Source organism: Petromyzon marinus, chromosome 33 (assembly GCF_048934315.1).
Source record: "Petromyzon marinus isolate PM22_M1 ecotype Great Lakes invasive population chromosome 33, UKy_Petmar_22M1.pri1.0, whole genome shotgun sequence".
Taxonomy (NCBI): Eukaryota; Metazoa; Chordata; class Hyperoartia; order Petromyzontiformes; family Petromyzontidae; genus Petromyzon; species Petromyzon marinus.
The window spans coordinates 8960105-8987076 of record NC_133699.1 but is presented as its reverse complement, the minus strand read 5'-3'; the positions used below and the strand labels follow the sequence as shown (position 1 = coordinate 8987076).

At 52.3% G+C, this 26972-nt stretch overlaps 1 protein-coding gene across 2 annotated transcripts; it reads left to right on the top strand.

Annotated features, from left to right (window-relative positions):
• Window positions 1-424: 424 nt before the first annotated feature.
• Window positions 425-25019, top strand: LOC116948392 (C-type lectin domain family 18 member A-like). Of its 2 annotated transcripts, none has more exons than XM_032965015.2 (12): window positions 425-1452; window positions 5136-5227; window positions 7051-7344; window positions 8045-8142; window positions 10263-10381; window positions 13906-14013; window positions 14162-14254; window positions 16235-16341; window positions 17346-17475; window positions 18494-18590; window positions 20119-20210; window positions 22804-25019. In XM_032965015.2, exons 1-12 carry the CDS (start codon window positions 1314-1316, stop codon window positions 22839-22841), a joined length of 1407 nt encoding a protein of 468 aa, XP_032820906.2. In that variant the 5' UTR covers window positions 425-1313; the 3' UTR covers window positions 22842-25019. The 2 variants fall into 2 exon arrangements, with proteins under 2 accessions (XP_032820906.2, XP_032820905.2); XM_032965014.2 differs by having other exon boundaries at window positions 430-1452; window positions 5133-5227.
• The last annotated feature ends 1953 nt before the right edge of the window (window positions 25020-26972 follow it).

The window sequence follows — 26972 nt, the reverse complement described above, 5'->3', positions numbered from 1 at the left end:
ACCACCATCATCACCACCACCACCACCACCATCATCATCACCATCACCACCATCATCACCACCACCACCATCATCATCACCTCCACCACCATCATCACCATCATCACCATCACCACCATCATCACCATCACCACCATCATAAACATCACCATCATCATCATCATCACCACCACCACCATCATCATCACCACCGCCATCATCATCACCACCATCATCATCATCACCATCATCATCATCATCACCATCACCACCATCATCACCATCACCACCACCACCACCATCATAAACATCACCATCATCATCATCATCACCACCACCACCACCATCATCACCATCACCACCATCATAAACATCACCATCATCACCATCATCACCACCATCATCACCACCACCACCATCATCATCATCATCACCATCACCACCATCATCACCACCACCATCATCATCACCTCCACCACCATCATCACCATCATCACCATCACCACCATCATCACCATCACCACCATCATAAACATCACCACCATCATCATCATCACCACCACCATCATCATCACCACCACCACGACCACCACCATCATCATCACCATCATCGTCATCTCATCCTCACAACAATCATCTCTGGCACCCGCGTCACGGCGACATCACCAACCCCACGCCGCGCATCCAGCACCACCCCCGAGCGACACGCGTTCGCCCGCAGAGCAGTTTGGCATTTGCGAGACAGGGGCGCCTCTGTGTGCAACGGGAATAGCACGGTCACGCGCGCAATGAGGCCTCTGTCAAAATTAATTCTTCCAGATCGTCCCCCTCCTGCCCATCCTCGTCGTCCTCTTCCCTCTTCGTCGTCGTCGTCATCCTCCTCCGCATAACCCTCCCTCCTCCTCTCCCTCCTCCTCTCCCTCCTCGTCATCTCGCGACCCATCGGTCGATCGGGGAGGCGGCGAGCACCGGATCTGCAACAATGCGGCGAGGAGTCTCGCCTCGGCGGCTTTGAGCGGAGGCAATACCGCGCGGACGGACGGCGGCGGCACTGCGAGTGGAGAGGAACGAGTGGGAGACGAGCGAACGAGCGGCTGAGCGAGCGAGCGGCCGAGCGAGCGAGCGAGCCGAGCCGAGCGTGCTCATTCCATTGCACGAACGGGCGGACGCACGAGAAGGGCGCTCGGAAATTCTCCATCCTCGTCCGCGTGGCCGTGACAGGCGAAGCTCGCGGTCGACTCGCATAGACACAGACGCGCGGCTTCCGTGGCGAGCTGCGGAGGAATCCGTGTTCACGTTCCCGTTGCCTCCCCCGCCCTCCCTCCGTGGTTGAAATGAGCAGGAGACGAGGACTATCGTTACTGCTGCTGCTGATGCTGTTGATGATGACCGTGAGTGCGCACGCGATAAGCGTGGCGCTCACCAACCTAAAGCGGGACTCTCAGTTACTCGTAATCAAGAACAAGACGCCAGGTGTGTGATGGCACAAGTTCACCACACCCCTCACCTCGTCTCTTCTCTCCTATATCTATACCCTTATCCTCACCACTCCTCACCTATTCCCTCCTCGGTGGCCCTTGCCTATAAGCGTCGGACAGTTCTCCAGCATGGCTCTCAGCAAGCCTTATTCGTGCTGATGAGATACTGAACGTTAAATCCTGTCCAAGAGTTTTACTTTTGTTGAACCGATGCGGCTGATGAGGTGCAAATGTTAGAAGCTCGTGTGGGCCGATGGGCTGCGTAAAAACAATTATTATTAGTATTATTTTAAAACATGTATGTAGGGAGACGAATGTGGGATGGCGAGACTATTTAATTGCATTTTTTTTATTATATTAATTTATTTTGTATTGATTTTTTCATTTTTTTGTATCGATTTTTTCATAGTATTGATTTTTTTCAATCGCCGTTACGACCCTACACGATGACAATCTCACCCGGGATTAGCACGCCGGCCGGAGCTGCCAGGTGTTGGTTTAGAATCTGTGTCGATCGTCGAGCGGAACGTCTCCCCGTGGGAGGGGCGTGTGTCGTCTCCGTGTGCTCGCCTTTCCTCCAGCATACAAACGTCAACGTTCACGAACGGAATCGTCCAAACGACCCACGGTACATGTAGCCGACAAAAAATATCTATATAGTATCTAGGCTTTCCCAGTAAACATGCGACTTTGAGCTAACGTTGGCCCGACGTTTCCAACCACATGCCAACGTTGGATCAACGTTGGGCCAAATGCCAACGTTGGTCCAACGTTGGACCACATACCAACGTTGGACCAACGTTGGGCCACATGCCAACGTTGGTCCAACGTTGGACCATATACCAACGTTGGAGCAACGTTGGGCCACATGCCAAAGTTGGTCCAACGTTGGCATGTGGTCCAACGTTGGTTCAACGTTGGTCCAAAGTTGGTTCAACGTTGGTACGTTTACCGGGTTCATGGGTAAAGAAAGGGCATCTTTATTAATATTACATTTGTTATTACGCATTCCCGATGAACCGGCGCGTGCCAAACAACGTTATTGCATCAACAATAGCCTGGGGTCACGTGGAGGAGGGCTAATTGCTTTGTTTTTCTTTTGTCCTCCCAATCATGAAGGTTGAATGCAGCTGTCACGGCTCTGCAACGCGACCTCGTGTAGCGTTGCGCAATCAAACTATGAATCAATTCATTAAAATACCCGACACTTTAGCACGTACTGTACACACACACTTCGCCACGTCGGGGGAAATGAGGGTTGGGTTGATGGGTGAGAGGTGAGGGAGGTTACAAATACCCCAACAACTCCAACATGTTTTCCACGTATTCTATGGTTCTTTCGGTAAAGTCACGTAGATAGAAAATAAAAATAAGAAAAATATAAAATATAAAAAACTAAAAACTCACGACGTTACGATCGACTTATTACGTGTTCACTATGGGGGGGGGGGGGTGTTCACTATTGTCACTATTGTTGTGAAATTCCAGCGCTGAGTATTAGCTAACCGCAATCGCTGTACGATAATTGAATGAAACTTTTATTCTTTCGGTAAAGCCACGTAGCTAGAAATAAAATCAAATAAAACAAATTTCTATCTACGTGACTTTACCGAAAGAACCATAGGTTATGAATTCCTGCAGTCACGAAAGTTTTGAGTCGAAATGTTTTCCACGGTTCATTCTTCTCTCGACCCGATAACATTCGTGCCTGATGTCAGGCGCACTCTCTCGAGGCCCCTTCTGGGACATCACCAGCTCGCTCGCTGTCGCCCGCGTGCGACAAATGTCCGTGCGGAGTGTCGCAAACTCTGCTCATCAGAATCTTTATTTCGACTGTGCGGAAGACGATGAGCTGTGAAGCTCTTTCTCATTCTCACGGGTATCCAGTGGGGGCGAGTCAACGATTTGCCAGTTTCATCTGCGTATGAACGTGCCCCCCACCGCCCCCCCCCCGAAGAAAATAAGAAAATGTGACCAGAAATCACCACCACGGCCACCACGAGAGCGCGCCAGAGCGGATGTGTTAGAGTTCACTCTCGGGTTAGGGTTCGGGCGATATAAGCCGGCTTTAATAATACCTTAACGAATCTGTCCGCTGATGGACTAGAGTAAGCACAACTGGCCGGTAGCAACCACAGCTCCACACACACACATATATATAGGGAGAGGTAAAGTGGATGTGGTGTACCCGGCACAGATACACTTTCGGCGGTGTGGGAACGCGCCTCGCGATCACGGGCACAGCGAAAGGGTACAAGAGACGCTGCGTGCCGGATGCGGGAGCGTTTTCCGGGACTCGAATCCATTTCTGGAAATGGATTCGAGTCCCGTCACCACCACGGCCACCACGAGAGCGCGCCAGAGCGGATGTGTTAGAGTTCACTCTCGGGTTAGGGTTCGGGCGATATAAGCCGGCTTTAATAATACCTTAACGAATCTGTCCGCTGATGGACTAGAGTAAGCACAACTGGCCGGTAGCAACCACAGCTCCACACACACACATATATATAGGGAGAGGTAAAGTGGATGTGGTGTACCCGGCACAGATACACTTTCGGCGGTGTGGGAACGCGCCTCGCGATCACGGGCACAGCGAAAGGGTACAAGAGACGCTGCGTGCCGGATGCGGGAGCGTTTTCCGGGACTCGAATCCATTTCTGGAAATGGATTCGAGTCCCGTTATTATACGCCGCGACTTCTATTTTTTTCCGCCCACACCATGACATTTTCAGCAAACGAAGCGTGTGGGGAGTGCTTCTTACAATCGGGCACACGCTATGGTCCGCGTCTTACTTTATGGAGTCGTCGGCTGATAATCCTGAGAGGACGGCGGTGGTTGTTTAAAGTGCGCTACTGCTGTTGCTGCTTCTGCTGTTGCTACTGTTATTGCTTCTGCTGCTGTTGCAGCTGTTGTTGTTGCTTCTGCTGTTGCTGTTGTTGTTGCTGCTCTTGCTGCTGTTGCTGCTGTTGCTGCTGCTGTTGTTGCTTCTGTTGCTGCTGCTGTTCCTGCTGCTGTTGTCGCTTCTACTGTGGCTGGTGTTGCTGCTGTTGTTGATGCTGTTTTTGCTTCTGCTGTTGCTGCTGTTGTTGCTGCTGCTGCTGTTGCTGCTAATGTTGTTGCTGCTGTTGTTGATGCTGTTGTTGCTTCTGCTGTTGCTGCTTTGGTTGCTTCTGCTGTTGCTGCTGTTGTTGCTGCTGCTGCTGTTGCTGCTAATGTTGTTGCTGCTGTTGTTGATGCTGTTGTTGCTTCTGCTGTTGCTGCTTTGGTTGCTTCTGCTGTTGCTGCTGTTGTTGCTGCTGCTGTTGCTGCTGTTGCTGCTAATGTTGTTGATGCTGTTGTTGCTTCTGCTGTTGCTGCTGCTGTTGCTGCTGTTGCTGCTAATGTTGTTGATGCTGTTGTTGCTTCTGCTGTTGCTGCTGTTGCTGCTAATGTTGTTGATGCTGTTGTTGCTTCTGCTGTTGCTGCTCTGGTTGCTTTTGCTGTTGCTGCTGTTGCTGCTGATGCTGCTGCTGTTGCTGCTAATGTTGTTGATGCTGTTGTTGTTTCTGCTGTTGCTGCTCTGGTTGCTTCTGCTGTTGCTGCTGTTGCTGCTGTTGTTGCTGCTGCTGTTGCTGCTGTTGCTGCTAATGTTGTTGATGCTGTTGTTGCTTCTGCTGTTGCTGCTGGATATGCAGCAGGCTCCGTGTCCAAGGAGGCGTTCGCCCTCGAATCCCTCCACAACAAACTCCGCGCCACGGTTCAACCCTCGGCAGCGAACATGGAAAAGATGGTACGAGTGTACGAGTTCTTCAGGAACTGTTGATGGGGGTTTGGTGTGTGCATAAAGCACGCACAGATGCTGAGCGATTTATTATTTTATTTTATTTTCTACAATGCATCGAACCAACGAGCTCCCGCACATGAGCCAACAACCCCCTCACTCCATCGCCTCGGTGGACGTCGTCTCGGGCGCGTTCGCTCCTTTGGCTACCACACCATCCCTGGTCTCGACCAGATGCCATCGCGCCTCCCAGCCAGTTCCTGCCCGTTGCCCGATAAATTATCTGAACGGCCAATGTCATTGCCTCCCGAATTTGCATGCGTTTTCGTCTCGAGTCCACGCGCCTCGTTGCAATTCGCAGCGCGCATCTGCATGCGTGCGTGCTTATTCTTCTTCGTCGTCTTCTTCTTCTGCTTCTCCTTCATCTGCTTCTTTTTCGTCTTCTTTGTCTTTTTCGTCGTCGTCGTCGTCGGCAATCTGAACTTACATTAAAATTATCGTGGTAAACAAACACGCAAAAAAACACCACTCGCCTCCACTACGCGCCGAGTGATTGCAATGAAAAAAATCACGACTGTTTATACAATAACGTCTTCTACTACTACTTATTCTTCGTCTTCTACTACTACTACTTATTCTTCGTCTTCTTCTTCTCCACGTGATTACCAGAGGACAAAGCCAGGCGCCAGCGCCCGCAGACCAAGCAGTCGGTGTTTTAAGTGGGCCCTCTGGTCCACCAACCCCATAGATCACCTCGAGTGCTGCCTGACCATCCGAACGCGCACGCAGACGCACACAGACGCACACAGACGCACACACACGCACAGACACACGCACAGTACGCCCGGGACGTCTCCTCCCGAGCGAGTGGTTTACAATGCGAGAGAGCCGGAACTAAAAAAAATGAAAAGAGACTTCTCCACTCTGACCAAAAGCCAGGGCAGTAGCCATGGAGAAGTGGTGAAGAGGGCCTGTCTAGCGAGAGAGAGAGAGAGAGCTACACATGCACGGAGACACACGCAGAGAAAATGTATGTATGTTGAACTTTTTTCGCACCGTACGCAGCCAACCGTGATAATCAGAGGTGCGGGGGAAGGACAACAAACTAAACACAAAAGGCAGTTCCAAAGAAGTGAGTTTTAATTCGAGAAAAACATAGAAACAGAACGAGAGAGAGAGAGAGAAGTGGAGAAACAGCTACCGAGAGTGTGACAGTTACAACAGACGGAGCTGGAGAGAGAGGCACAGATTGAGCGAGACGGAGGGCTAGAGGGAATGACACAGATTAGGTTTGAGAGAGATTGCTGTGTAGATACACTGAGAGCGACGGAGTGACCCAGAGTGAACACGCACGTATATGGAGACGGACAGAGAGACCGATAGAGACAACGCGGGAGATTGACGCAGGGAGCGATAGACGGAGTCTGAGACAGTTTTGCAACAGACTTAAAACAGTCTTGTTCCGAAGAGCTGGCTCTGTCTGATCAGTACGCATTCTCGGTCGACTGGACCCATAGGAGTGCGCGATAACAAATGTCCAGACTTACTTAACTGGCTGTGCCGGGTGGAGGAGGATTTACGACACACGTTGAACACAACCTAACCAAAAAAAACATGTGTTTGAATCAACGCGATCAATTACAATGTACACCCTTTTGTAAATGTGTCCATCTACTGAAGGTTGAAGGTGTCCCCCATTCATCGTCTCTTCGCGAAGCCTGTTTGGCCATACTTCACAAGGCTAGATTTCTAGTTACAGACGAGATAACAGAGGCGCATTCGGGGCGACGCGAACCCTAACCCACGAGCTCTGTGGTCCGCGGCCTCCACAGGAGTGGGACGACTCCTTGGCTCAAGTCGCCCACGAGTGGGCGGCAGTCGCTTGCGAGAATCCCCGAGCGGCAGAGGGGACCTCGGCAGAGATCCCCGAGAAACCGGGGATTCAGGGGCCCGGAGCAGGTGGAAGAGGAGGCGGCCAGCGCCGCCTCGGGGTGAACCTGCACCGCGCGCCGCACGGGGCGACCTCGTTCGCCAGCGTCCTCGCCTCGTGGTTCTCCGAGGGGCAGAACTACGACTACGCGCGGCCAGGGTGCGCGCCCAACCGCACGTGCCGCCACTACACGCAGGTGCGCAACCCTCGCCACGCGCGCGGCGACTCTCGCTCGCTGTTGCGAGTCGCTCCACTGCCCTCCTGTCGTTGTTGTTGTTGTTGTTGTTGTTATTTGGAGGGCGACTGCTTCCGACTGCCCAGCAGCGTCCTTCACGAGCCGGTCATCTGCAAGTCCAGTCAGCTCCATATCCTCCTTCTCCAGCCCGTGCCGCGCCCGTTTAGCCCCCTCTATCCGGCAGAACAAAAGCTGTTGAGGCATGCGGTGACTGGCTGGGTATATGCCCCTTGCCAACACAGGCTCATCTGCCGCAGGAGCTCATCGATGGGACCGTGTCGCACAAAGACAAAGCTCCACCGTATAGCCTGTAATAGACTGTTTGGTGCAAGTGCTGTTGGCGAACACCTATGAAGGCCGGCACGGCGCACGAGGGGGTGGGTGGCCTGCACCATGCCTGGCCGCCTTTGTCTCCCCTGTGGCGATGATTTTTACGCACCGCACCAGGTACTCATTTGAGGCTGAGTCGACTTAGGGGAGGCCCAAGACCGGTTCAGATAATCGCTGTAACTGGTGTTGGTCGTGAACGGTACTCGAACACGGGTCGCCAGGTTCATAGCGTATCGCGCTAACCGCTACACTACCGTGTCGCGCACACAAAAAAAACACGCACACACACACGCGCACGCACGCACCCCATCACGTCTTCCTCGCCGAGCAGATGGTGTGGGCCTCGGCGAGTCGTGTGGGCTGCGCCAAGCGCTGGTGCCGGGACCCAGGGAGCCGCGTGGAGGCGTTCGCGTGCGTTTACCTGCCCGGGTGAGCGGAGGGCACGGAAGGGTCATTGTGCCAACTACTGTTCCCCTCCCCCTCCATACAAAGACAAAGATTCCCCGTATTACCTAAAGAGGCTGTTGGGACGAGTGCTGTTAGCGAGCACCTGTGATGGCCGGAACGGCACACGAGGGGGTGGGTGGCCAGCACTATGCCCGGCCGCTTTTGTCTCCCCAGAGGCGATGATTTTTACACACCGCACCAGGTACTCATGCGAGGCCGAGTCGACTTAGGGGAGGCCCAGGACCGGTTCAGATCATTGTCGCTGGTGTTGGCCGTGAGCGGATATCGAATCGAACTCGGGATGCCGGGTTCTTAGCGCGCTGACCGCTACACTACCGCTCCCCCTACACTCATACACCAACACGCGCACTTCAACGCCCTACAGCCCATGAGCATCGGCAAGTTCCAAAGCCGTGGCTAGATTTTGGCGACCGGCGCAAGGTGCCAAAGGGGCCGTCCATAAATGACGTCACGCACCTGGGGTGGGGGGTCAGACATTTGTGACGAGGGGGGGGGGTTGAGAAATGTGACGTCACATCAAAATGCGCAACTTTAAATAAATATAGAATTGTTATAAGAACACTAATTGTTATAAAAAAACACTCATACAACATCAGAGTGCAGCGGCACATTAAATACGCACTACAATGACAATAGTTTAAAGCGATTTGAAGAATTTTTATTTTCAAAATGGAAAAATGTTTTTTTGGGGGGGGGGGGCAGAGCTTTGTGACGTCATATTTGAGGGGGGGTCTGACTTTTTGTGACGCCGTGTCACGAGGGGGGGGGGGTAAAAAATCGTCCAAAATCGCGTCACGTCATTTATGGACGGCCCCAAACCTTTGCGCCACCGTCACCCGTCTCGCTGCTTTGAGACGCCAGAAAACATCTCGGCTCGAAACTTTGGGGGGGGGGGGGGGCGGTGCTCCGCTCCGGAGGGGGAGGGGGGGGCGCTCGGCCTAGCCCGGCCCCGCCTCAGCCGCGACAGCACCCGGCGGGAGGCATCTGTCAATCGTTTGCTCGCTCGCAGACCCACACGCACCTAACACTTGTGACAGTGGGGTGACAAGTGGCGCTTTTTAAACGTGTGCGACCGGGCTTAATTAAATTTACCCCACGTGCCAACCGAAGCCCCCAGTGCGGAGGGCGGCAAGGCACGGCCGCGCCAATCCAGAATTTTCCAGGGCGATTCGCTGACCGCGTATGTGACTGTCCTACCACCAAATTCAACCTAAATACGCCGGATCTCAAAAGCTAAGCAGGAAAAATCCACGCGTGCGAGGGGGGAAACACTCTATCCCGTACAGACGGAACAGGTGGAGTACACATGTTGCTGTACCGCCCTCTCTTGGAGAGCCAGGTTATGGCACCATCTCGATGCCCAAGGGTAAGGGAGTTTCAAAACGTTCCGCACGTGATACCCCAATCCTCGCTTTCAAACAGTGCTGGATTACAGGCCACGTGCATAGCCACCACCAACTTCCCGGCTCAAAGGCCGTGTTCGTGTCGAGTGTCGTAACGGACCTACACTGCCACCCAGTGGCTCACCAGGGCTGGCAGCGCTCTGCGAGTGGAATGTTTGCCACGGTCAATAAGTTGGGAGCAAGCTCCCCCCCCTACGACCCTGACTCAGTCAAATTATTGGGCGCCACCGCTCTCAATAACTACCCTTGATTACTGCAACAATACCACAATACCTGGCTTGCGTGTGCTAAGCATGCATTCGCTCAAAATCCGTGTCAAGGTGTGCAATCAACAGTTTACCTATTAGACATCTGCTATAAAAGAGCGTTATAGCTCATCGGATTCCTCCACTCTCAATATTCAGATTTTGATTCTGGGTTTGTGGAACCACCGTCACATACCCGCCCTGACCAATTAACTGCCCTCGCCCAGTGCAGTATTGTTGCCACGGTAATTTTCTCCAGGTGTTCACAAAGCTGACCTTTTGACACCCGGCCACGTGTTCCTCATCTCGCTCGCCTCTAAATAGCGCAAGTGCAGCGTCTCTTCGCGTTCAAGGCAGCTGGCGCTTCACGTGGCCGTCGGGCTCGCTCGTACCCACCCGCTCGTTTGACTGAGTTCGCTTTGATCCCCGGCAGAGGAAACTGGCTTCTGGATGGCAAGACGATCGCTCCCTACAAGGCGGGAGACTGGTGCTCGCTCTGCACCTCCGTCAAGTCCGGCTGCTTCAAGCACCAGGGCGCAGGTGGCCTGTGCGGTGAGCAAGGGGGCACCCACGGCAGGCGCTGAGCGACGTGAGCCAGGGGCAGGTGCCAGGTGACGTGAGCCAGGGGCAGGCACTGGGCGACGTGAACCAGGGGCAGACACTGGGCGACGTGAGCCAGCGGCAGGTGCCAGGTGACGTGAGCCAGGGTCAGGCTCCAGGTGACGTGAGCCAGCGGCAGGCGCTGGGTGACGTGAGCCAGGGGCAGGTGTCGGGTGACGTGAGCCAGGGGCAGGCACTGGGCGACGTGAGGCAGGGTCAGGTGCCAGGTGACGTGAGCCAGGGTCAGGTGCAAGGTGACGTGCGCCAGGGGCAGGTGCCAGGTGACGTGAGCCAGGGTCAGGTGCAAGGTGACGTGCGCCAGGGTCAGGTGCAAGGTGACGTGAGCCAGGGGCAGGTGTCGGGTGACGTGAGCCAGCGGCAGGTGCCAGGTGACGTGAGCCAGGGGCAGGTGCCAGGTGACGTGAGCCAGGGGCAGGTGCCAGGCGACGTGAGCCAGGGGCAGGTGCCAGGTGACGTGAGCCAGGGTCAGGTGTCGGGTGATGTGAGCCAGGGGCAAGTTCCAAGTGACGTGAGCCAGCGGCAGGTGCCAGGTGACGTGAGCCAGGGTCAGGCTCCAGGTGACGTGAGCCAGCGGCAGGCGCTGGGTGACGTGAGCCATGGGCAGGTGCCAGGTGACGTGAACCAGGGTCAGGTGTCGGGTGACGTGAGCCCGGGGCACATTTACGACACATTTATATTTACGCGATCTAACCAAAAAAACCTCTATTATGGACGCGTGTACTTGCATATATATACAAACATATATGGTGAATTGTATCAGGGCACGCCTATCCAAAAACAGCCCATGTTATTGTACCTTGTATTAATATAATGATTTGAATAGGATTATATATATATACAGTACATGTATATGCATGATCCATCATGAAAAAACCTGTATATTTATAATAACTTGCATATATGTAAACGTCTTTTGTGCCTTGAATATTGCAATGTTTGTACGGAGCGTTGAATATTTTCACATGTAACCTTTCAATGACTGGCGCATTACCAAACAGACACACACCTACATGTACAATTACAAAATTAGCCGAGTCGTTTGCGGATCTGGCAAACAATAATTCCCAAAACATAGTTACGGACTGCTGCATACTGAAATTCAAACACCGCTAACTTAAGTGGTTATTCAATGCTGACTCTTGCAGCGGCCTCTCGTCGATACGGAACGACCCGAACTTTGGCAATTGGACACTTTGACGCTTTCCTGGATAAATGACGTGCAGTTGAGTCTAAGAAGCCTTGCAACTTCACCGTTGTGCTGCTGCTGCTATTGTTGTTTGTTGGTCATTGTTTCTTGGTTTCTGTCTTCTAACGATGAATCTCCCGGGACGTGCGAGGTAAAAGTAAAGTCACGTGTGGCTGAGTCTCTCTTTCTCAGTACCCAACGCCTCACTTTCCTTCAATCGTTTGTTATTTCGCCCACACCCTCCACTCTCTCTGTCTCTCACCGGCAGCCCTTTAGCATGATTATTATTATTAATAATGCGTTCTAACCAAGGTTGACGATAAGCTGGCGCACTTGTTGAGGTTAATTTGTGCTTGGGCAACACTTTGCTCGGGACTGAAAGGGGCTAATGTAACAGCTGTGTCCGGTCTGTCTGTCAGTCTTCACAATACAATCGGAACTTTAGTGCAAAGTTCCCGCATCACCGATTAGCACGGTTGGCTATGTACGATGTGACAGAAGTTCAACACACATCCAGTACGTACATTCTCCACTCGTTTTCCACGCTTTCCCTCGTTTTTCACGCACCCCCTCATTCTCCACTAATTCCCTCTTTTTTAACGCATTCCCTCGTTTCCTACATATTCCCTCGTTTTCCACGAAATCCCTCGTTTTCCACGCATTTCCTACTTTTAACGCATCCCCTCGTCTTCACACATTCCCTCGTTATCCACTCATTCCCTCGTTTTCCACCAATTCCCTAGTTTTCCACGCATTCCCTCATTTTCCACTCATTCCGTCGTTTTCCACACATTCCCTAGTTTTCCACTCATTCCCTCGTTTTCCACGCACTCCCTCGTTTTCCACGCATTCCCTCGTTTTCCACGCATTCCCTCGTTTTCCACGCATTCCCTCGTTTTCCACGCATTCCCTCATTTTCCACTCATTCCGTCGTTTTCCACACATTCCCTAGTTTTCCACTCATTCCCTCGTTTTCCACGCACTCCCTCGTTTTCCACGCATTCCCTCGTTTTCCACGCATTCCCTCGTTTTCCACGCATTCCCTCGTTTCCCACGCATTCCCTCGTTTTCCACGCATTCCCTCGTTTTCCACGCATTCCCTCATTTTCCACTCATTCTGTCGTTTTCCACACATTCCCTAGTTTTCCACTCATTCCCTCGTTTTCCACGCATTCCCTCGTTTTCCACGCATTCCCTCGTTTTCCACTCATTCCCTCGTTTTCCACGCATTCCCTCATTTTCCACGCACTCTCTCGTTTTCCACGCATTCCCTCATTTTCCACGCATTCTCTCGTTTTCCACGCATTCCCTCGTTTTCCACGCATTCCCTCGTTTTCCACACATTCCCTCGTTTTCCACGCATTCCCTCGTTTCCCACGCATTCCCTCGTTTCCCACGCATTCCCTCGTTTTCCACACATTCCCTCGTTTTCCACACATTCCCTCGTTTTCCACACATTCCCTCGTTTTCCACGCATTACCTCGTTTTCCACGCGCTCCCTCGTTTTCCACGCATTCCCTAGTTTTCCACGCACTCCCTCGTTTTCCACGCATTCCCTCGTTTTCCACGCATTCCCTCGTTTTCCACGCATTCCCTCGTTTCCCACGCATTCCCTCGTTTTCCACTCATTCCCTCGTTTTCCACTCATTCCCTCGTTTTCCACTCATCCCCTCGTTTCCCACGCATTCCCTCGTTTCCCACGCATTCCCTCGTTTTCCACGCATTACCTCGTTTTCCACACATTCCCTCGTTTTCCACGCATTCCCTCGTTTCCCACGCATTCCCTCGTTTTCCACTCATCCCCTCGTTTTCCACTCATTCCCTCGTTTTCCACGCACTCCCTCGTTTTCCACACATTCCCTCGTTTTCCACGCATTACCTCGTTTTCCACGCGCTCCCTCGTTTTCCACGCATTCCCTCGTTTTCCACGCACTCCCTCGTTTCCCACGCATTCCCTCGTTTTCCACACATTCCCTCGTTTTCCACACATTACCTCGTTTTACACTCATTCCCTCGTTTTCCACGCATTCCCTCGTTTTCCACGCACTCCCTCGTTTTCCACGCATTCCCTCGTTTTCCACGCACTCCCTCGTTTTCCACTCAATCTCCACCCATTCTCCACTTACGTTTCCGCCATTCCCCTCCTCTCTCTCTCTCTCCTTCTCCGCTCATTCTACGCTCTCTCCCCGCTCATTCTCCGCTCACGAGTAAGCACATTTATGAGCGCGCAACTCTTCTGAGCGACGTTGCCACGGCGCCGTCTCCACAGAGGTGCCGCAGAACCGCTGCCGGATGAACTGCGGGCGCCACGGCCACCTGGACTCGGCGAGCTGCAGGTGCAGCTGTGCGTCCGGTTTCTCTGGGAAGTACTGCCAGGGTGAGGACTCACCCCCCTCCCTACCACCGCCCCCTCTCCCCCATCCACCTCGCCCACCTCCTGCACCTCCCACATCTCTCTCACCACCCCGACACCAATTAGACTGTGCGTGAAGGCGTCGTGGATGTTGTTGTTGTTTGTCTTTCAGTGAAGTGCGCCTACCCCTGCGTGCATGGACGGTACAGGGAGGAGGAGTGCTCGTGCGTCTGTAACCTGGGCTACGGAGGGCTCACCTGTGCAGGTGAAGCCTCTCGTCACGCCAGTTCTCCCCTAGGGAATAAGATATAATTGTATTTATGTGTTTTTTTTTTAGCAGGAAGGCCCCGGTGAGCTTGTTAAGCTCTATTATTTAATTGGCGTCCTTCCACGTGGTACAGACGTTGCTACAACGGTGCGGGGTCTTGGCGATCAATCACGGCGACGTGATTGGTCTGCGACACAAAACGACACGGTGTGACGCAAGCATGGTGCTTCACACGTCACAGCAACAGGGGGACCGGTCGACAACGTTAACAACAACAACATGTGTTCTGTTTACACAATAGGGAGAGGACTTATTAGTACGTCGTATTATTACATTGCTTCGCCTTCGGAAAGCCTCGGACTTTTTTTTTCTGTAAGAGTCCTGCCAAGTTTTTGTTCGCAGTAGGGGGCGATGTTGCTGTGAGTGATGGGCGGTGGTGTCGCTGTTAGCGACCTGCTCGACGAATCCGGCGATCCGAGTTCGATTCCCGCTCACGGCCAACACCAGTGACGATTATCAGAACCGGTCCTGGGCCTCCTCTAGATCGACTCGGCCTAAAATATCTGGTGTGGTGTGTAAACATCGCCACTAGTAAGGCAAAGGCGATCGGGCGTGGTGTTGACCACCCACCCCCTCGTGTTCCGTGCCGGCCTTCATAGGTGCTCGTTAACAGCACTTGCCCAAATAGTCTGTTAAGGCTATACGGGGGACATTTGTTCTTGATGCCAATCAAGTTGGCACTGTAGAGGGCACAGGCGGTGCATCAGCCAGTCATCTCAGTCAACCAATGGCACCTGGGTCTGTCCCGTAACCTCCTACCAGCGGGCGTTCGACACTTCACGTGGCCTTAACGTGCACATAGCCTGGCACAAGCACCGTGGTGACGTCGCCGCCTCTTAGTGGCGACTGTCGGTTGTTGTTGTTGGTGGTGATGCCAATTGAGTAATTTGCAGTGCCATTTTTTTCAGCATTGGGATGCTTGGATAATAGCAGTTACACCGTAGCAGTGGCGGTCCCTGGTGGTCTTGAGTGCAACCCCCCCTCGACAAAACACAAAGAGCGAAAACACCCCCCATGGTCATCGTGCTGCTGTCAAACCCCCAATGGTTGCAAATGTGTGGTGGCCCTCACGCGCTGACGTGGTGTCTTATCGGCGAAAGTAGCCCCCCACCCCCCATCTGAAAATTAGTGAAGAACACTACACTATAGGTTGTTTTTAGCTATAGGAGGACACTGGAGAACTCCGAAGGAAACCCATGCAAAACACGGAGAGAACACACCACGCACTCTGCACGGAGATGCACCCGAGTTAGGGATCGAACCCAGGCTTTATTTGATGTCAGTTCACAAGCGTCGTCACTCTGCCACTCCGCCACCCGCACTCGATGGGCGAGTGTCTGCCTTGCGTGAGCGACTTACGATGTCCCACACCGACATGTTGATCGCTAATTTGTAACCTTGTGGACTCTCTGGCCATGTCGAATACCTCGCTGGAGTCCCGCGCCTCTTAGAAATGACCTGGCGATGCACAAGCACACACACGACAACAACAACAACGACAACAACAACAACGACAACAACAACAAAAACTCCACACGTGTCGAGCACACTTCGTTTTTTTTCTCCCATTAAACATTTCATACGGAGTGGCGTGTTGTTGTTGTTGTTGTTGTTTATCTTTGTCCACAACAACGATAAGAAGAGAGGCGTCTAAATTTTGATTTAAAGCTTTCGTGACTGCAGGGATTCATATTCTTGGTTCTTTCGGTAAAGTCACGTTGAAGGGAAACAATGAAATAATAAAATATATATAGACCAATAAAATTCCCTTCAACGTGACTTCACCGAAAGAACCAAGAATAAGAGAGGCGACGTTTCGGGCTGCGGCACATTTCCGGCCCGCCTGCCGACTCAGGGGGCCGCGCGTTGTCGGCTCTTGCCCCTCCTCCTCCCCCCCCCCCACTCCACGGGTCGCAGAGCGAGCGGAGTTCCCGTACCACAGCTGCTCGCTGCGTGTGGAGGACGAGTGCCTCTCCGTGTCGGTCGACAGGGAGACGTTCTACACGGCGCGCAACCAGTGCCAGGTAGCGACGCCGGCCTCCCTCCCACCCTCTACCCGCCCCGCCCTCCTCTGGGGTTGTGGGGGTCGTACCGCCTGTTGACGGTCTCGCCGGTCGTTTTTTTTTAGACTCTTTAGATTATTTGGGCTGATATGACTGGCCAAAATCGATAGGCCACTTTTTTTTTACGAGCTATCACAACAAACGCGATAGGAGTGCGAAGTACAACAACGTTAAACAAATCACCCAAACGCACATACAAGTAACGCTGAACCATCACCATCCTAACCAGGCAAAGCCCACTGAGGTATTAACTTATATTGATTTGAAGCTTTCGTGACTGCAGGAATTACTCTTTGGTTCTTTCGGTAAAGTCACGTAGAAAGAAAATAAATTAAATAATACGACACGACTGTGTCGATTGCAACACAAGCAGTCGTCATCAGGTAGAACTAAATTTGAGAGAGAGACAAAACACAGACACGGAGACACACAGACAGACACACAAGCAGAGAGAGACAACACAGAGACACACACAGAGAGAGACACACAACATAGACACATGTTTGTCAATAACTCCGCGAGTGGCCTTAGCAGGACAGGATGTATAACGGGCATTGGCTCTGCTTCATAGCACACCCGTTTATGGCACACGGTGTGCCATGTTAGTATGTTGAACTTCTTTCGCACCGTACGTGGCCAACGGCGATAATCGGAGGTGCACGGGGAAGGATAACAAACTCAACTAAAAAAGCAGCTCCAAAGAAATTAGTTTTCAATCTAGATTGAGAAGTACATAGCTCCAGTGGCTTCCTAATATTGGAAGAGCGTTCCAGACGGCCGCAGAAGCGCGTGTGAAAGCAGCGCGATGCGGTAACCGTCTTTTTTAAGGTCACGAACAAGGGCCGTCACCCGAAACGTCGCCCATTATACGTTTAAGGCCACGCTCTGTGTCGCGTCGTTATCCGTTCAACGCTTTTCGTTTTGTTTTTTTGCCACCGTCTTCTTCCCGTGTTTGGCGAGCGCAGGGCCGAGGGGGGACCCTCGCGCAGATCGAGAGCCAGCGGGAGCAGGACCTCCTCTCCTTCTACCTGCTCAGGGCCACCGACAGCAACGACGTCACGGGCCTGGAGCCCGAGTCCAACAGCTTCTGGATAGGTGCTCCCGCACGCCCGGTCCATGATACCCCCCCCCCAAGAACTCCCACGCTCCAAATTCGTCATCGTCTTCGGATCGGATAGACGGTGTATTGGGAAAAATAAATTGGGAATGTTTTCTGCCCCTGGTATCCCAGGGATAAAGCTGCATGACTGGTGCCACGGTGGCGAGATGTTAACTACCTTGCCAGGTATACTGGGGGTCGGAGGTTCGATCCCGACCATGACGCTTGTTTATTTGGAGATTGCGCGTCTATCTATCCCCGTGGTCGCGTGGATTTTTCTCCGGGTCCTCCGGCTTTTTCCTCCGCATTTAGAATCAACAAGCCTTCATACATTTCCACATGATACGCCAATTCGTTGAGCTGTCATTTGTGATAGCCAGGTCGCTTCTGTAAAAAGAGCTTTCCAGCACAGTGGACTTTACCTGATAAAATATAACAAATTGTTTAGTTCATAGTTTAACTCCCGTGGTCTCAAGACGGGAGCTGAGCCTTCAGGCAAACCTCTAGGTCTACTGGTCAATATTCGTCCCGAACCTGACCTATGGCCACAAAACCTGGATTCTGACGGAAAGGACACGCTCAAGGTTGCAATCAACAGAAATTGGCTTCCTGCGCATGGTGGCAGGGCTCTCTCTCCGGGATCGGGTGAGAAGCACGGCTATCCTCCAGAGACTCGACGTCCAGTCGGCACTATTGAGCGTGGAGCGAAGCCAGCTACATTGGATGGGTCACCTGCTAAGGATTCCGAAATAAATACTCCTCCCCGGGAGACGTTCGAAGGACGTCCTCCAAGCAAAAGACCCAGAAGCCGCTCGCGATCGCCCTGGAGAGACCAAGGTGGTGGTGCGCCTGGCAGAAGGAGAGACCGGCGATCCGGTAGCTGGCGGAGGACACGGCAGGATGTGGAAAGGCCTTGATGGAGTCACCGCCCCCGTGACCCGATTCAGTTCGGAAAAGCGGGCCGATATTTGTTTGACCGATAGTTTAACTCTTGGCCGTGCTCACGTCCGTCAGGTCTCACCTACAAGGTGTCTAAAGGCGTCTTCCGCTGGGACGATGGGAGAGCCGTCAACTTCAGCAGCTTCGCCTTGGGACAGCCGGACAGCCACGGGTGAGACCAACCCGGCGCGAGCATGAGGAGGGTTTGGACGAGGGGGGGGGGGGTGCTCTCTTGACATTTTTGGGGATTAACAACGAAACAAAAAAATAAATCACCCAAATCAGGGGGTCTAAGGTACGATGTTTCGGATCCGAAAACGTAGTTTTGTTTTGCGGTGCAAATTGTGGGCGGGTACCGATTGCAACCGGCAATTATGACTGCTCAACCCGCGCTATGATCATTGCTTTGATATTGCGCAATGCCTTTGTGCTGTTCGCCTTTTGGGCGTTCTCTGGTCTGACACTGGAGAGACGAAGCCATACGGGAGGCTGTCTCTGGTGTAGGACAATCAGTTTCAACGACCATGCGTACGGTACCAAAGCACGTTTGCACGCACGTTTTACCACAAGCATGCCTAGCAACAGGCGTCTATTTGGTGTCTGAACGCTTTAACACCTTATTTTGTTCTTTCGGTAAGGTCACGTAGAATGAGAATAAAATAATAAAATAACACAATAAAATTCTCACGACGTTTCAGCCACAACGCAAAGCGGCCGTCTTCAGGTGAAAGGTACAGACCTGTCGGGACGACAGAGATTCACACCTCCTGTATGATCGCCGTTTGTTTCCGGCAAAAAAAACTTCCAAAAATTTGGTGAGTGGATGTGTGTGTGGTTGGCAGTTGGAATTGAGCGAAATTTAGTGCAGGCTGAGCCCATCAACTCACTGCACTTGCGAATTCCAGTTTAGTATTGTCCAGAATCGCAAGTTCTGGATTCTCAAGTGTAAGGGGCGGCTGCCTGGAATGGAACTCAGAAACTCGGCAGTAGCGCAAGGCTACGTGCCCTATAAGCCACCCGTTTCAATTCTGAATCTAATCCTAATCAGTAAATCACTGACGCGCTGCCAAAACCTGACATGCTGCCAAAGCCCCCGAAGCTTGCAGAAGTTATAACAACCAGAGTTGGAACGCTCTGGCACTTAATCATCGCGTTTAAAACGACTTCATACGCACGAATGTTGACGTTCTTTCGCACCGTACGTAACCAACCGTGCTCATCGGCGGTGCGGGGAAGGACAACAAACTAAACACAATAACAACAACAAGAAGTTATAGTAATAGGTTTTACCCTTTTAACTAGCACAAAAACTGACACCTTTATACAAGGCATCGTGTTTGCAATGACCACAACAGAATCAGTCAAAATGCAAACAAAAAAGACAACTCTGATAATAATATGCACTGTCCTTGAATTTGATTGGTCCACACCCGAGACAGCTTTTCTTAGAGCCTAGTCTCCACTGGTGTTGGACCAGAAGACGCCAAAAGGCGTACAACTCAAAAACAGCACACTATCAGAGTATTGAGGGCTCGGGGTGAGCATTGACATTATGAGACATCCTTTGCCAGAAACAAGATATAGGAATAGGTTTTACCCTTTTAACTGGCACAAAAACTGACACCTTTATTCAGTTATTTAAGAAATACGTTTTTCAGTTTAGATTTAAAACATCCCGCCGTGCGGTTGTTTGCGTTTAGGTTCGGCAACTGCGTGGTGATGCACGCCGAGTCTGGCTTCAATTGGAACGACCGCCCTTGCCGCTCCCGGAACAGATTCATCTGCCAGTTCGGTGAGCGTGGTGAGCGTAGTGAGCGTGGTGAGCGTGGCCAGCGTTGTGAGCGTGGTGAGCATGGTGAGCGTGGTGAGCTTGGCTAGCGTGGTGAGTCGTATTCTCCCTATCAGTACCGTATTCTCCCTATCAGTACCGTATTCTCCCTATCAGTACCGTATTCTCCTTATCAGTACCGTATGCTCTCTAGTAGTACCGCATTCTCCCGATCAGTACCGTGTTCTCCCTAGCAGTACCGTATTCTCCCGATCAGTACCGTATTCTGCCTAATAGTACCGTATTCTCCCTAGCAGTACCGTATTCTACCTAGCAGTACCGTATTCTCCCGATCAGTACCGTATTCTCCCTAGCAGTACCGCATTCTCCCGATCAGTACCGTATTCTGCCTAGCAGTAACGTATTCTCCCTAGCAGTACCGTATTCTCCCGATCAGTACCGTATTCTCCCGATCAGTACCGTATTCTGCCTAGCAGTACCGTATTCTCCCTAGCAGTACCGTATTCTCCCTAGCAGTACCGTATTCTCCCTAGCAGTACCGTATTCTCTCTAGCAGTAACGTATTCTCCCTAGCAGTACCGTATTCTCTCTATCAGTACCGTAGTCTCCCGAGCAGTACCGTATTCTCACTATCAGTACCGTATTCTCCCTAGCAGTACCGTCTTCTCCCTAGCAGTACCGTATTCTCCCTAGCAGTACCGAATTCTCCCTAGCAGTACCGCATTCTCCCTAGCAGTACCGTATTCTCCCCATCAGTACCGTATTCTCCCTAGCAGTACCGTATGAACCCTATCAGTATCGTATTCTCTCTAGCAGTACCGTATTCTCCCTAGCAGTACCGTATTCTCCCTACCAGTACCGTATTCTCCCTAGCAGTACCGTATTATCCATATCAATGCCGTATTCTCCCTAGCAGTACCGTATTCTCTCTAGCAGTACCGTATTCTCCCTATCAGTACCGTATTCTCCCTAGCAGTACCGTATTTTCCCTAGCAGTACCGTATTCTCCCTAGCAGTACCGCATTCTCCCGATCAGTACCGTATTCTGCCTGGCAGTACCGTATTCTCCCTAGCAGTACCGTATTCTCCCTAGCAGTACCGCATTCTCGCTAGCAGCACCGTATTCTCCCTAGCAGTACCGTATTCTCTCTAGCAGTACCGTATTCTCTCTAGCAGTACCGTATTCTCCCTAGGAGTACCGTATTCTCTCTATCAGTACCGTAGTCTCCATAGCAGTACCGTATTCTCCCTAGCAGTACCGTATTATCCCTATCAGTACCGTATTCTCTCTAGCAGTACCGTATTCACTTTATTAGTACTGTATTCTCCCTAGCAGTACCGTATTCTCTCTAGCAGTACCGTATTCTCTCTAGCAGTACCGTATTCTCCCTAGCAGTACCGTATTCTCTTTATCAGTACCGTAATCTCTCTAGCAGTACCGTATTCTTCCTACCAGTACCGTATTCTCCCTAGCAGTACCGTATTATCCATATCAGTACCGTATTCTATCTAGCAGTACCGTATTCTCCCTATCAGTACCGTATTCTCCCCAGCAGTACCGTATTCTCTCTAGCAGTACCGTATTCTCTCGAGCAGTACCGTATTCTCCCTAACAGTACCGTATTCTCCCTAACAGTACCGTATTCTCCCTATCAGTACCGTATTCTCTGTAGCAGTACCGTTTTCTCTCTAGTAGTACCGCATTCTCCCTATCAGCACCGTATTCTCTCTAGCAGTACCGCATTCTAATAGTACCGTATTCTCCCTAGCAGTACCGTATTCTCTCTAGTAGTACCGTATTATCCCGAGAAGTACCGTTTTTTCTGCCAGTACCGTATTCTCCATAAAATTACCGTATTCTCCCTAGCAGTACCGTATTCTCCCGATCAGTACCGTATTCTGCCTAGCAGTACCGTATTCTCCTTAACAGTACCGTATTCTCTCTAGTAGTACCGTATTCTCCCTAGCAGTACCGTATTCTCCCTAGCAGTACCGTATTCTCCCAAGCAGGACCTTATTTTCCCTATCAGTACCGTATTCTCCCTAACAGTACCGTATTCTCTCTAGTAGCACCGTATTCTCCCTGGCAGTACCGTATTTTCCCTATCAGTACCGTATTCTCCCTAGCAGTACCGTATTATCCCTGGTAGTACCGTATACTTTTTTCGTCCCATTGTCCGGTCGTAACTTATTTAATAACTTTATATTTTACAACCTCGTTTCCTGTTTTCCCGGGACGTCGCATTTTCCATTCATATTTTGTTTAATTTCCCCACAGAGACTCATAGCCTCACACAGAGACCTATAGACCTACATAGAGACCCGGTTACAGCTCCAGTCGTCTGGAGTTCACGCCCTCCATAGACTGACGCCCATAGATTGACACAGAGACTCATAGACTCACACAGAGACCTATAGACTTACATAGAGACCCGGTTACAGCTCCAATCGTCTGGAGTTCACTCCCTTCTCTCTCTCTGCACACTTTGGCGTCGAGAGCGGGTGGTGGTGGTGTTGGTGGGAAAAGTGAAAAAACGTTTTCCGGAGCTCAGCCCACGACTGCTGTGATTTATTTTCTCTCCTGTTATTTCGTTAGGAAAGAAACACAGGATACACTGGAGCTACAAACCCTAAGCTCGGACGGAGAAGTCGGCGCAACCGTCTGGGTCATCCGCTGGGCGCAAGCCGCGTCTTGCACACACGCACAAGACCAAACAACAACAAAACCCGTTTAGCCTCGACAGACTTTTGAGTCAAGTGCCGTTAGCGAGCACCTATGAAGGCCGGCACTGCACACATGGTGGGAGGTGGGAGGGGAGGGGGGCGCACACGCACACACACGCACACACGCGCGTACACGCACACACGCACACACGTGCGCACGATCTCTCTCGGTAGGGCAGAGGTGGGCACCCGACGCACCCCCCCCCGCGCGGCTCTCCGTGCGCGTTGCGGGCGGTAGCGCGCCGCGCGCGTTGCTTCCGGCCCGACGTCCGACGTTCCGCTCTTCCGCCGAGGACGTGGAGCGAATCGTCGGACGCCGTGCCGAGCGGCGCTTCGGGATGCGCCAGGGACGAAGAGCTGCGCGGCGCGGTCGTGAAACCCCAAAAGCCGTGGCCCGATCCTACGCAGCCTGGCAATCCAAATACACCGCTCCCCCCCACCTCCCATACACGCACGAGGGACCAGCCTCAAATCCTATATCAAAGCTTTCGTATGTTCCTCTACTCTGACGCGTTAATCCGGGAGAGTCACGCCGCCTTGTAGGACTCGTTTTCAGGAGGGTCCTGCTATTTGTAAGATGCCTTCAGCCCATTAAATTACGAGTTGTGTTCATTGCTATTATTAAACAAGAGGAAGGAAACCGGGACACCCGGAGGAAATCCACGCCTTGCGCGAGAGGGCTGCACTCCATTCCCCGTACAGATGGAAACATATTCTGGAAACAGTCCACCTGCTGTACCGCCTTCTGCTGGCGAGTCACTGGTACACGGCACCTCCTCGGCGCCCACGGGAAGGGAGTTGGATTAGAGGCAGCGGCCACGTGCGTAGCCGCCGCCTGATCGCACCACGCCCAACCGTGAATACGAAGGGCGCTTTGGCGGATTGACCTGGAAAAGTTTTTTTTATAGTCTGGCTTCGCCGTTCATCGCTCACGCTGAAGGAATTCACGACGCTGCCAATTGGAAAGCAAAGCCTCGAGTTTGGCGCATTCTCTCTTTTTATTTATTTATTCGGTGTGTGTGTGTGGTTTTTTACTTCCAACTCACACAAAATCCATTGCATTCACCGTCCGTGTTTCTGTCACTCGGGGAAGGGGTAGTGGGGGGGAACGACGAATCGACGGCTGCGTTTCATGGATAACACTCGGCGAAATTTATTTTCTCGTGAAAAACTCAACGCGTCCGTCCACAACAACAACGTGGCACTAAATACAATATATATTATAAGGTGGCGTTTCAGCGCAATGGCCCTCATTTCTCTTCGTGGGACATGGCTAGAGATGCCAGTGAGATGGAGTGGATCAAATTTGGAGCAGTACGACCATAACGTGAAACGCCACCCGTAATATATTTTTAAACTCATATAATATTTTCTCCAATTTGCGCCCATTTTCTTGTGGGCCCTCATGATCTGAGAACCCAAAGGACCAGCGTGGTCTCGTGTGCAGAGAGTGACCTGATTGCAGTGGCCTTTGTTCATTGATGTGCAGTAGAAGAAGGAAAGGTTACCCAATACGTCGCCTAATATACAAAAAAACGATTTGAAAGCCACAGTTTTGACAGACGTGGTGAGTTTTTTTTTGTAATTATTATTTGAGCTTGTGCGCCAAAGCCAACACAACAGCAGCAACACCAAATAATTGGTTTTCATTTCTCATGGATTGTTTTTTTATCTGTCTAAAGTGCCCTCAAGCCCCAACACCCAACCCGCTGTGGGATGGGGGAAATATTTTAAAGAGTTCAGCCCCATACAGCAATATAGTTTACATAATAATACTTTCATGTTATATAGCGTAATTCATACCAGCAGCATCCCACAACACCCGGACCGGGCCACAGGTCTTGCATGATCGCTTAAAACTTCGTCGCGGCTCGAGAATGTTTGTATACATTTTCTGTACGTGTGTGTGTCTGTGTATATGTACGCTGTACAATTGATTTACCGAAAAAAGTAAAAATTTTCGTAACTAATTTTGAGCGAAAAAAACGGTTCGTGCCAGCATTTTAAATGTCACTAAAAATGTTTAACGCGCGCTCGCCATTTTACGCATTCGGCATCAACACTAACAATTAAAACGAAATTAATGAACGCTTTGAGTGCCGCTCGCTGCAACAGAGAAACAGGAGGAGGAAGATAACCCCACGTGGAGAAGACAAGTCAGGGATGTCGGCCACGAGGTCAACGGGGACCACTGGTTCCTTCCCCGCGGGCCACACTTTCTCTCCAGCCTATAGCAGCGTGACAACGGGAACCGCTTTCCGTTTCAAACGCCCGGCAGCTGCGCCGGGCTCCGAGACGTCCCGTGGCACGCTGAAAGGACCACCCACCCGCTGGCCTTGAGGCCGTCGCGAATAGCACGCAGGACTTGCGATCCAGAGGGTTCGCGGGACTTCGATCTCAGCTCCTGGCGCGCCAAGGTTGAAACAATGGGGGCAAGATTCTCAAATCTCTCTCACCACCCCCCCAACACACCTCGCAATTGCGCTGTCTCTGTCCACCCAGTTGCAGTGATGGTGGGGTAAAGTGTGGGTGCTGGTCAACGTGGAAGAGCCGGGCGGCAAAATACCACCCGAGAGTCAGTTCTATAGCGGAAGGCCTCTTTGCGACTGCAGCAGGGCCCGAACCTTTCCGCCAGAAAAGTGCAGCTACGCGTGGTCCTTCGTCCCGTCTTTGGTGGTCTTCTGCCCGCGAAGGTAGGGGGGGGGGGGAGGTGGAGGGGGGCTTCCCAAGGTCAGAGGTGGGGGGCCGCTCGACTCGGCGCGCCCAGCGCTGCCGCTCGCGCGCTCGGCCGAGGAGGCCCCGTCCCCTGTGTTGGTTGGGGGGCCTAAACCGCGTGGTGTCCTCGGCTCGAAAGGTGGCAAGGTGCGCGCGAGGTGAGGGGCTACGCACAGAGTCGACGGGCTCAAGTGCCCGGCAACTTAAAGGGTCTCTCGGTCGCGCTAAGACCTTGCTCCGCGCGGCGCACGAAGTGTCTTACGGTTCGCGGCGCTCCGAGCTGAATTTCTGAAAAGGGACGGACACAAATATTTGGGATTAACAACCCAGACGCGCACGCCAACGCACGCACGCGCGGACAACTGAGAGCGTGTGTGTCTCGTAATTTTTCTGAGTTCCCTTCGTCGCTTTGAAGGTTCCCGTTTCTTGTTTGGTATTCAACAGTTAAAGGTGCCCGTAATTTGCAACCGACCGATTTGCATTTGATTGGAGAACAATGGATTTGGGTAGCAGCGGTTGCATGGAAACGCTGAGGTGGAATCCGCGGACCGGATCGCGGAACGCGGCGTGGTGGGAATCCCAGCTCCGCCGGTCACCGCAGCGGTGAATTAAAAACGCTGAGGTGGAGTACGCGGACCGGATCGCGGAACGCAGCGTGGTGAGATCCCAACTCCGCCGCTCACCGCAGCGGTGAATGGAAATGCTGAGGTGGAAAACGCGGACCGGATCGCGGAACACGGCGTGGCGGGAATCCCAGCTTCGCCGGTCACCGCAGCGGTGAATGAAAAACGCTGAGGTGGAATACGCTGACCGGATCGCGGAACGCGGCGTGGTGAGATTCCAGCTCAGCCGGTCACCGCAGCGGTGAATGGAAAACGCTGAGGTGAAAAACGCGGACCGGATCGGCACGATCCCAGCTCCGCCGGTCGCCGCAATGGCCCGAGTCGCTGAGCTACGCGCGCAGAGCCTCAGTGTCAACGTGTTCATCGCCGCCGCTTCCGCGAAGTTTAACTCCGTTACAGCGACGAATTCTTTTTCTGATGAAAACGAAACCACGGAACGTCTCGAGACTGGCAATGCCTGCACGCGGCAAAACGTGCCACCGTTGGTTGCTTGGCACGCGGTTGGATTGGTCCAACGCGCCGTGTTTACCGCCGGGACTGCGAGGGAAAACAAATGATGCTGTGGGGGGTTGGGACGAGGGGCCGGATGGGTGGGTGAGAGAAGGGCTGTGAAGCAACGGGGTGAATTGGGTAAAGTGGCGGGGAGCGGTAGCGTAGCGGTTAGCGCGCTTCGCTTCGGAACCCGGAAAAAACCGAGGTTCGA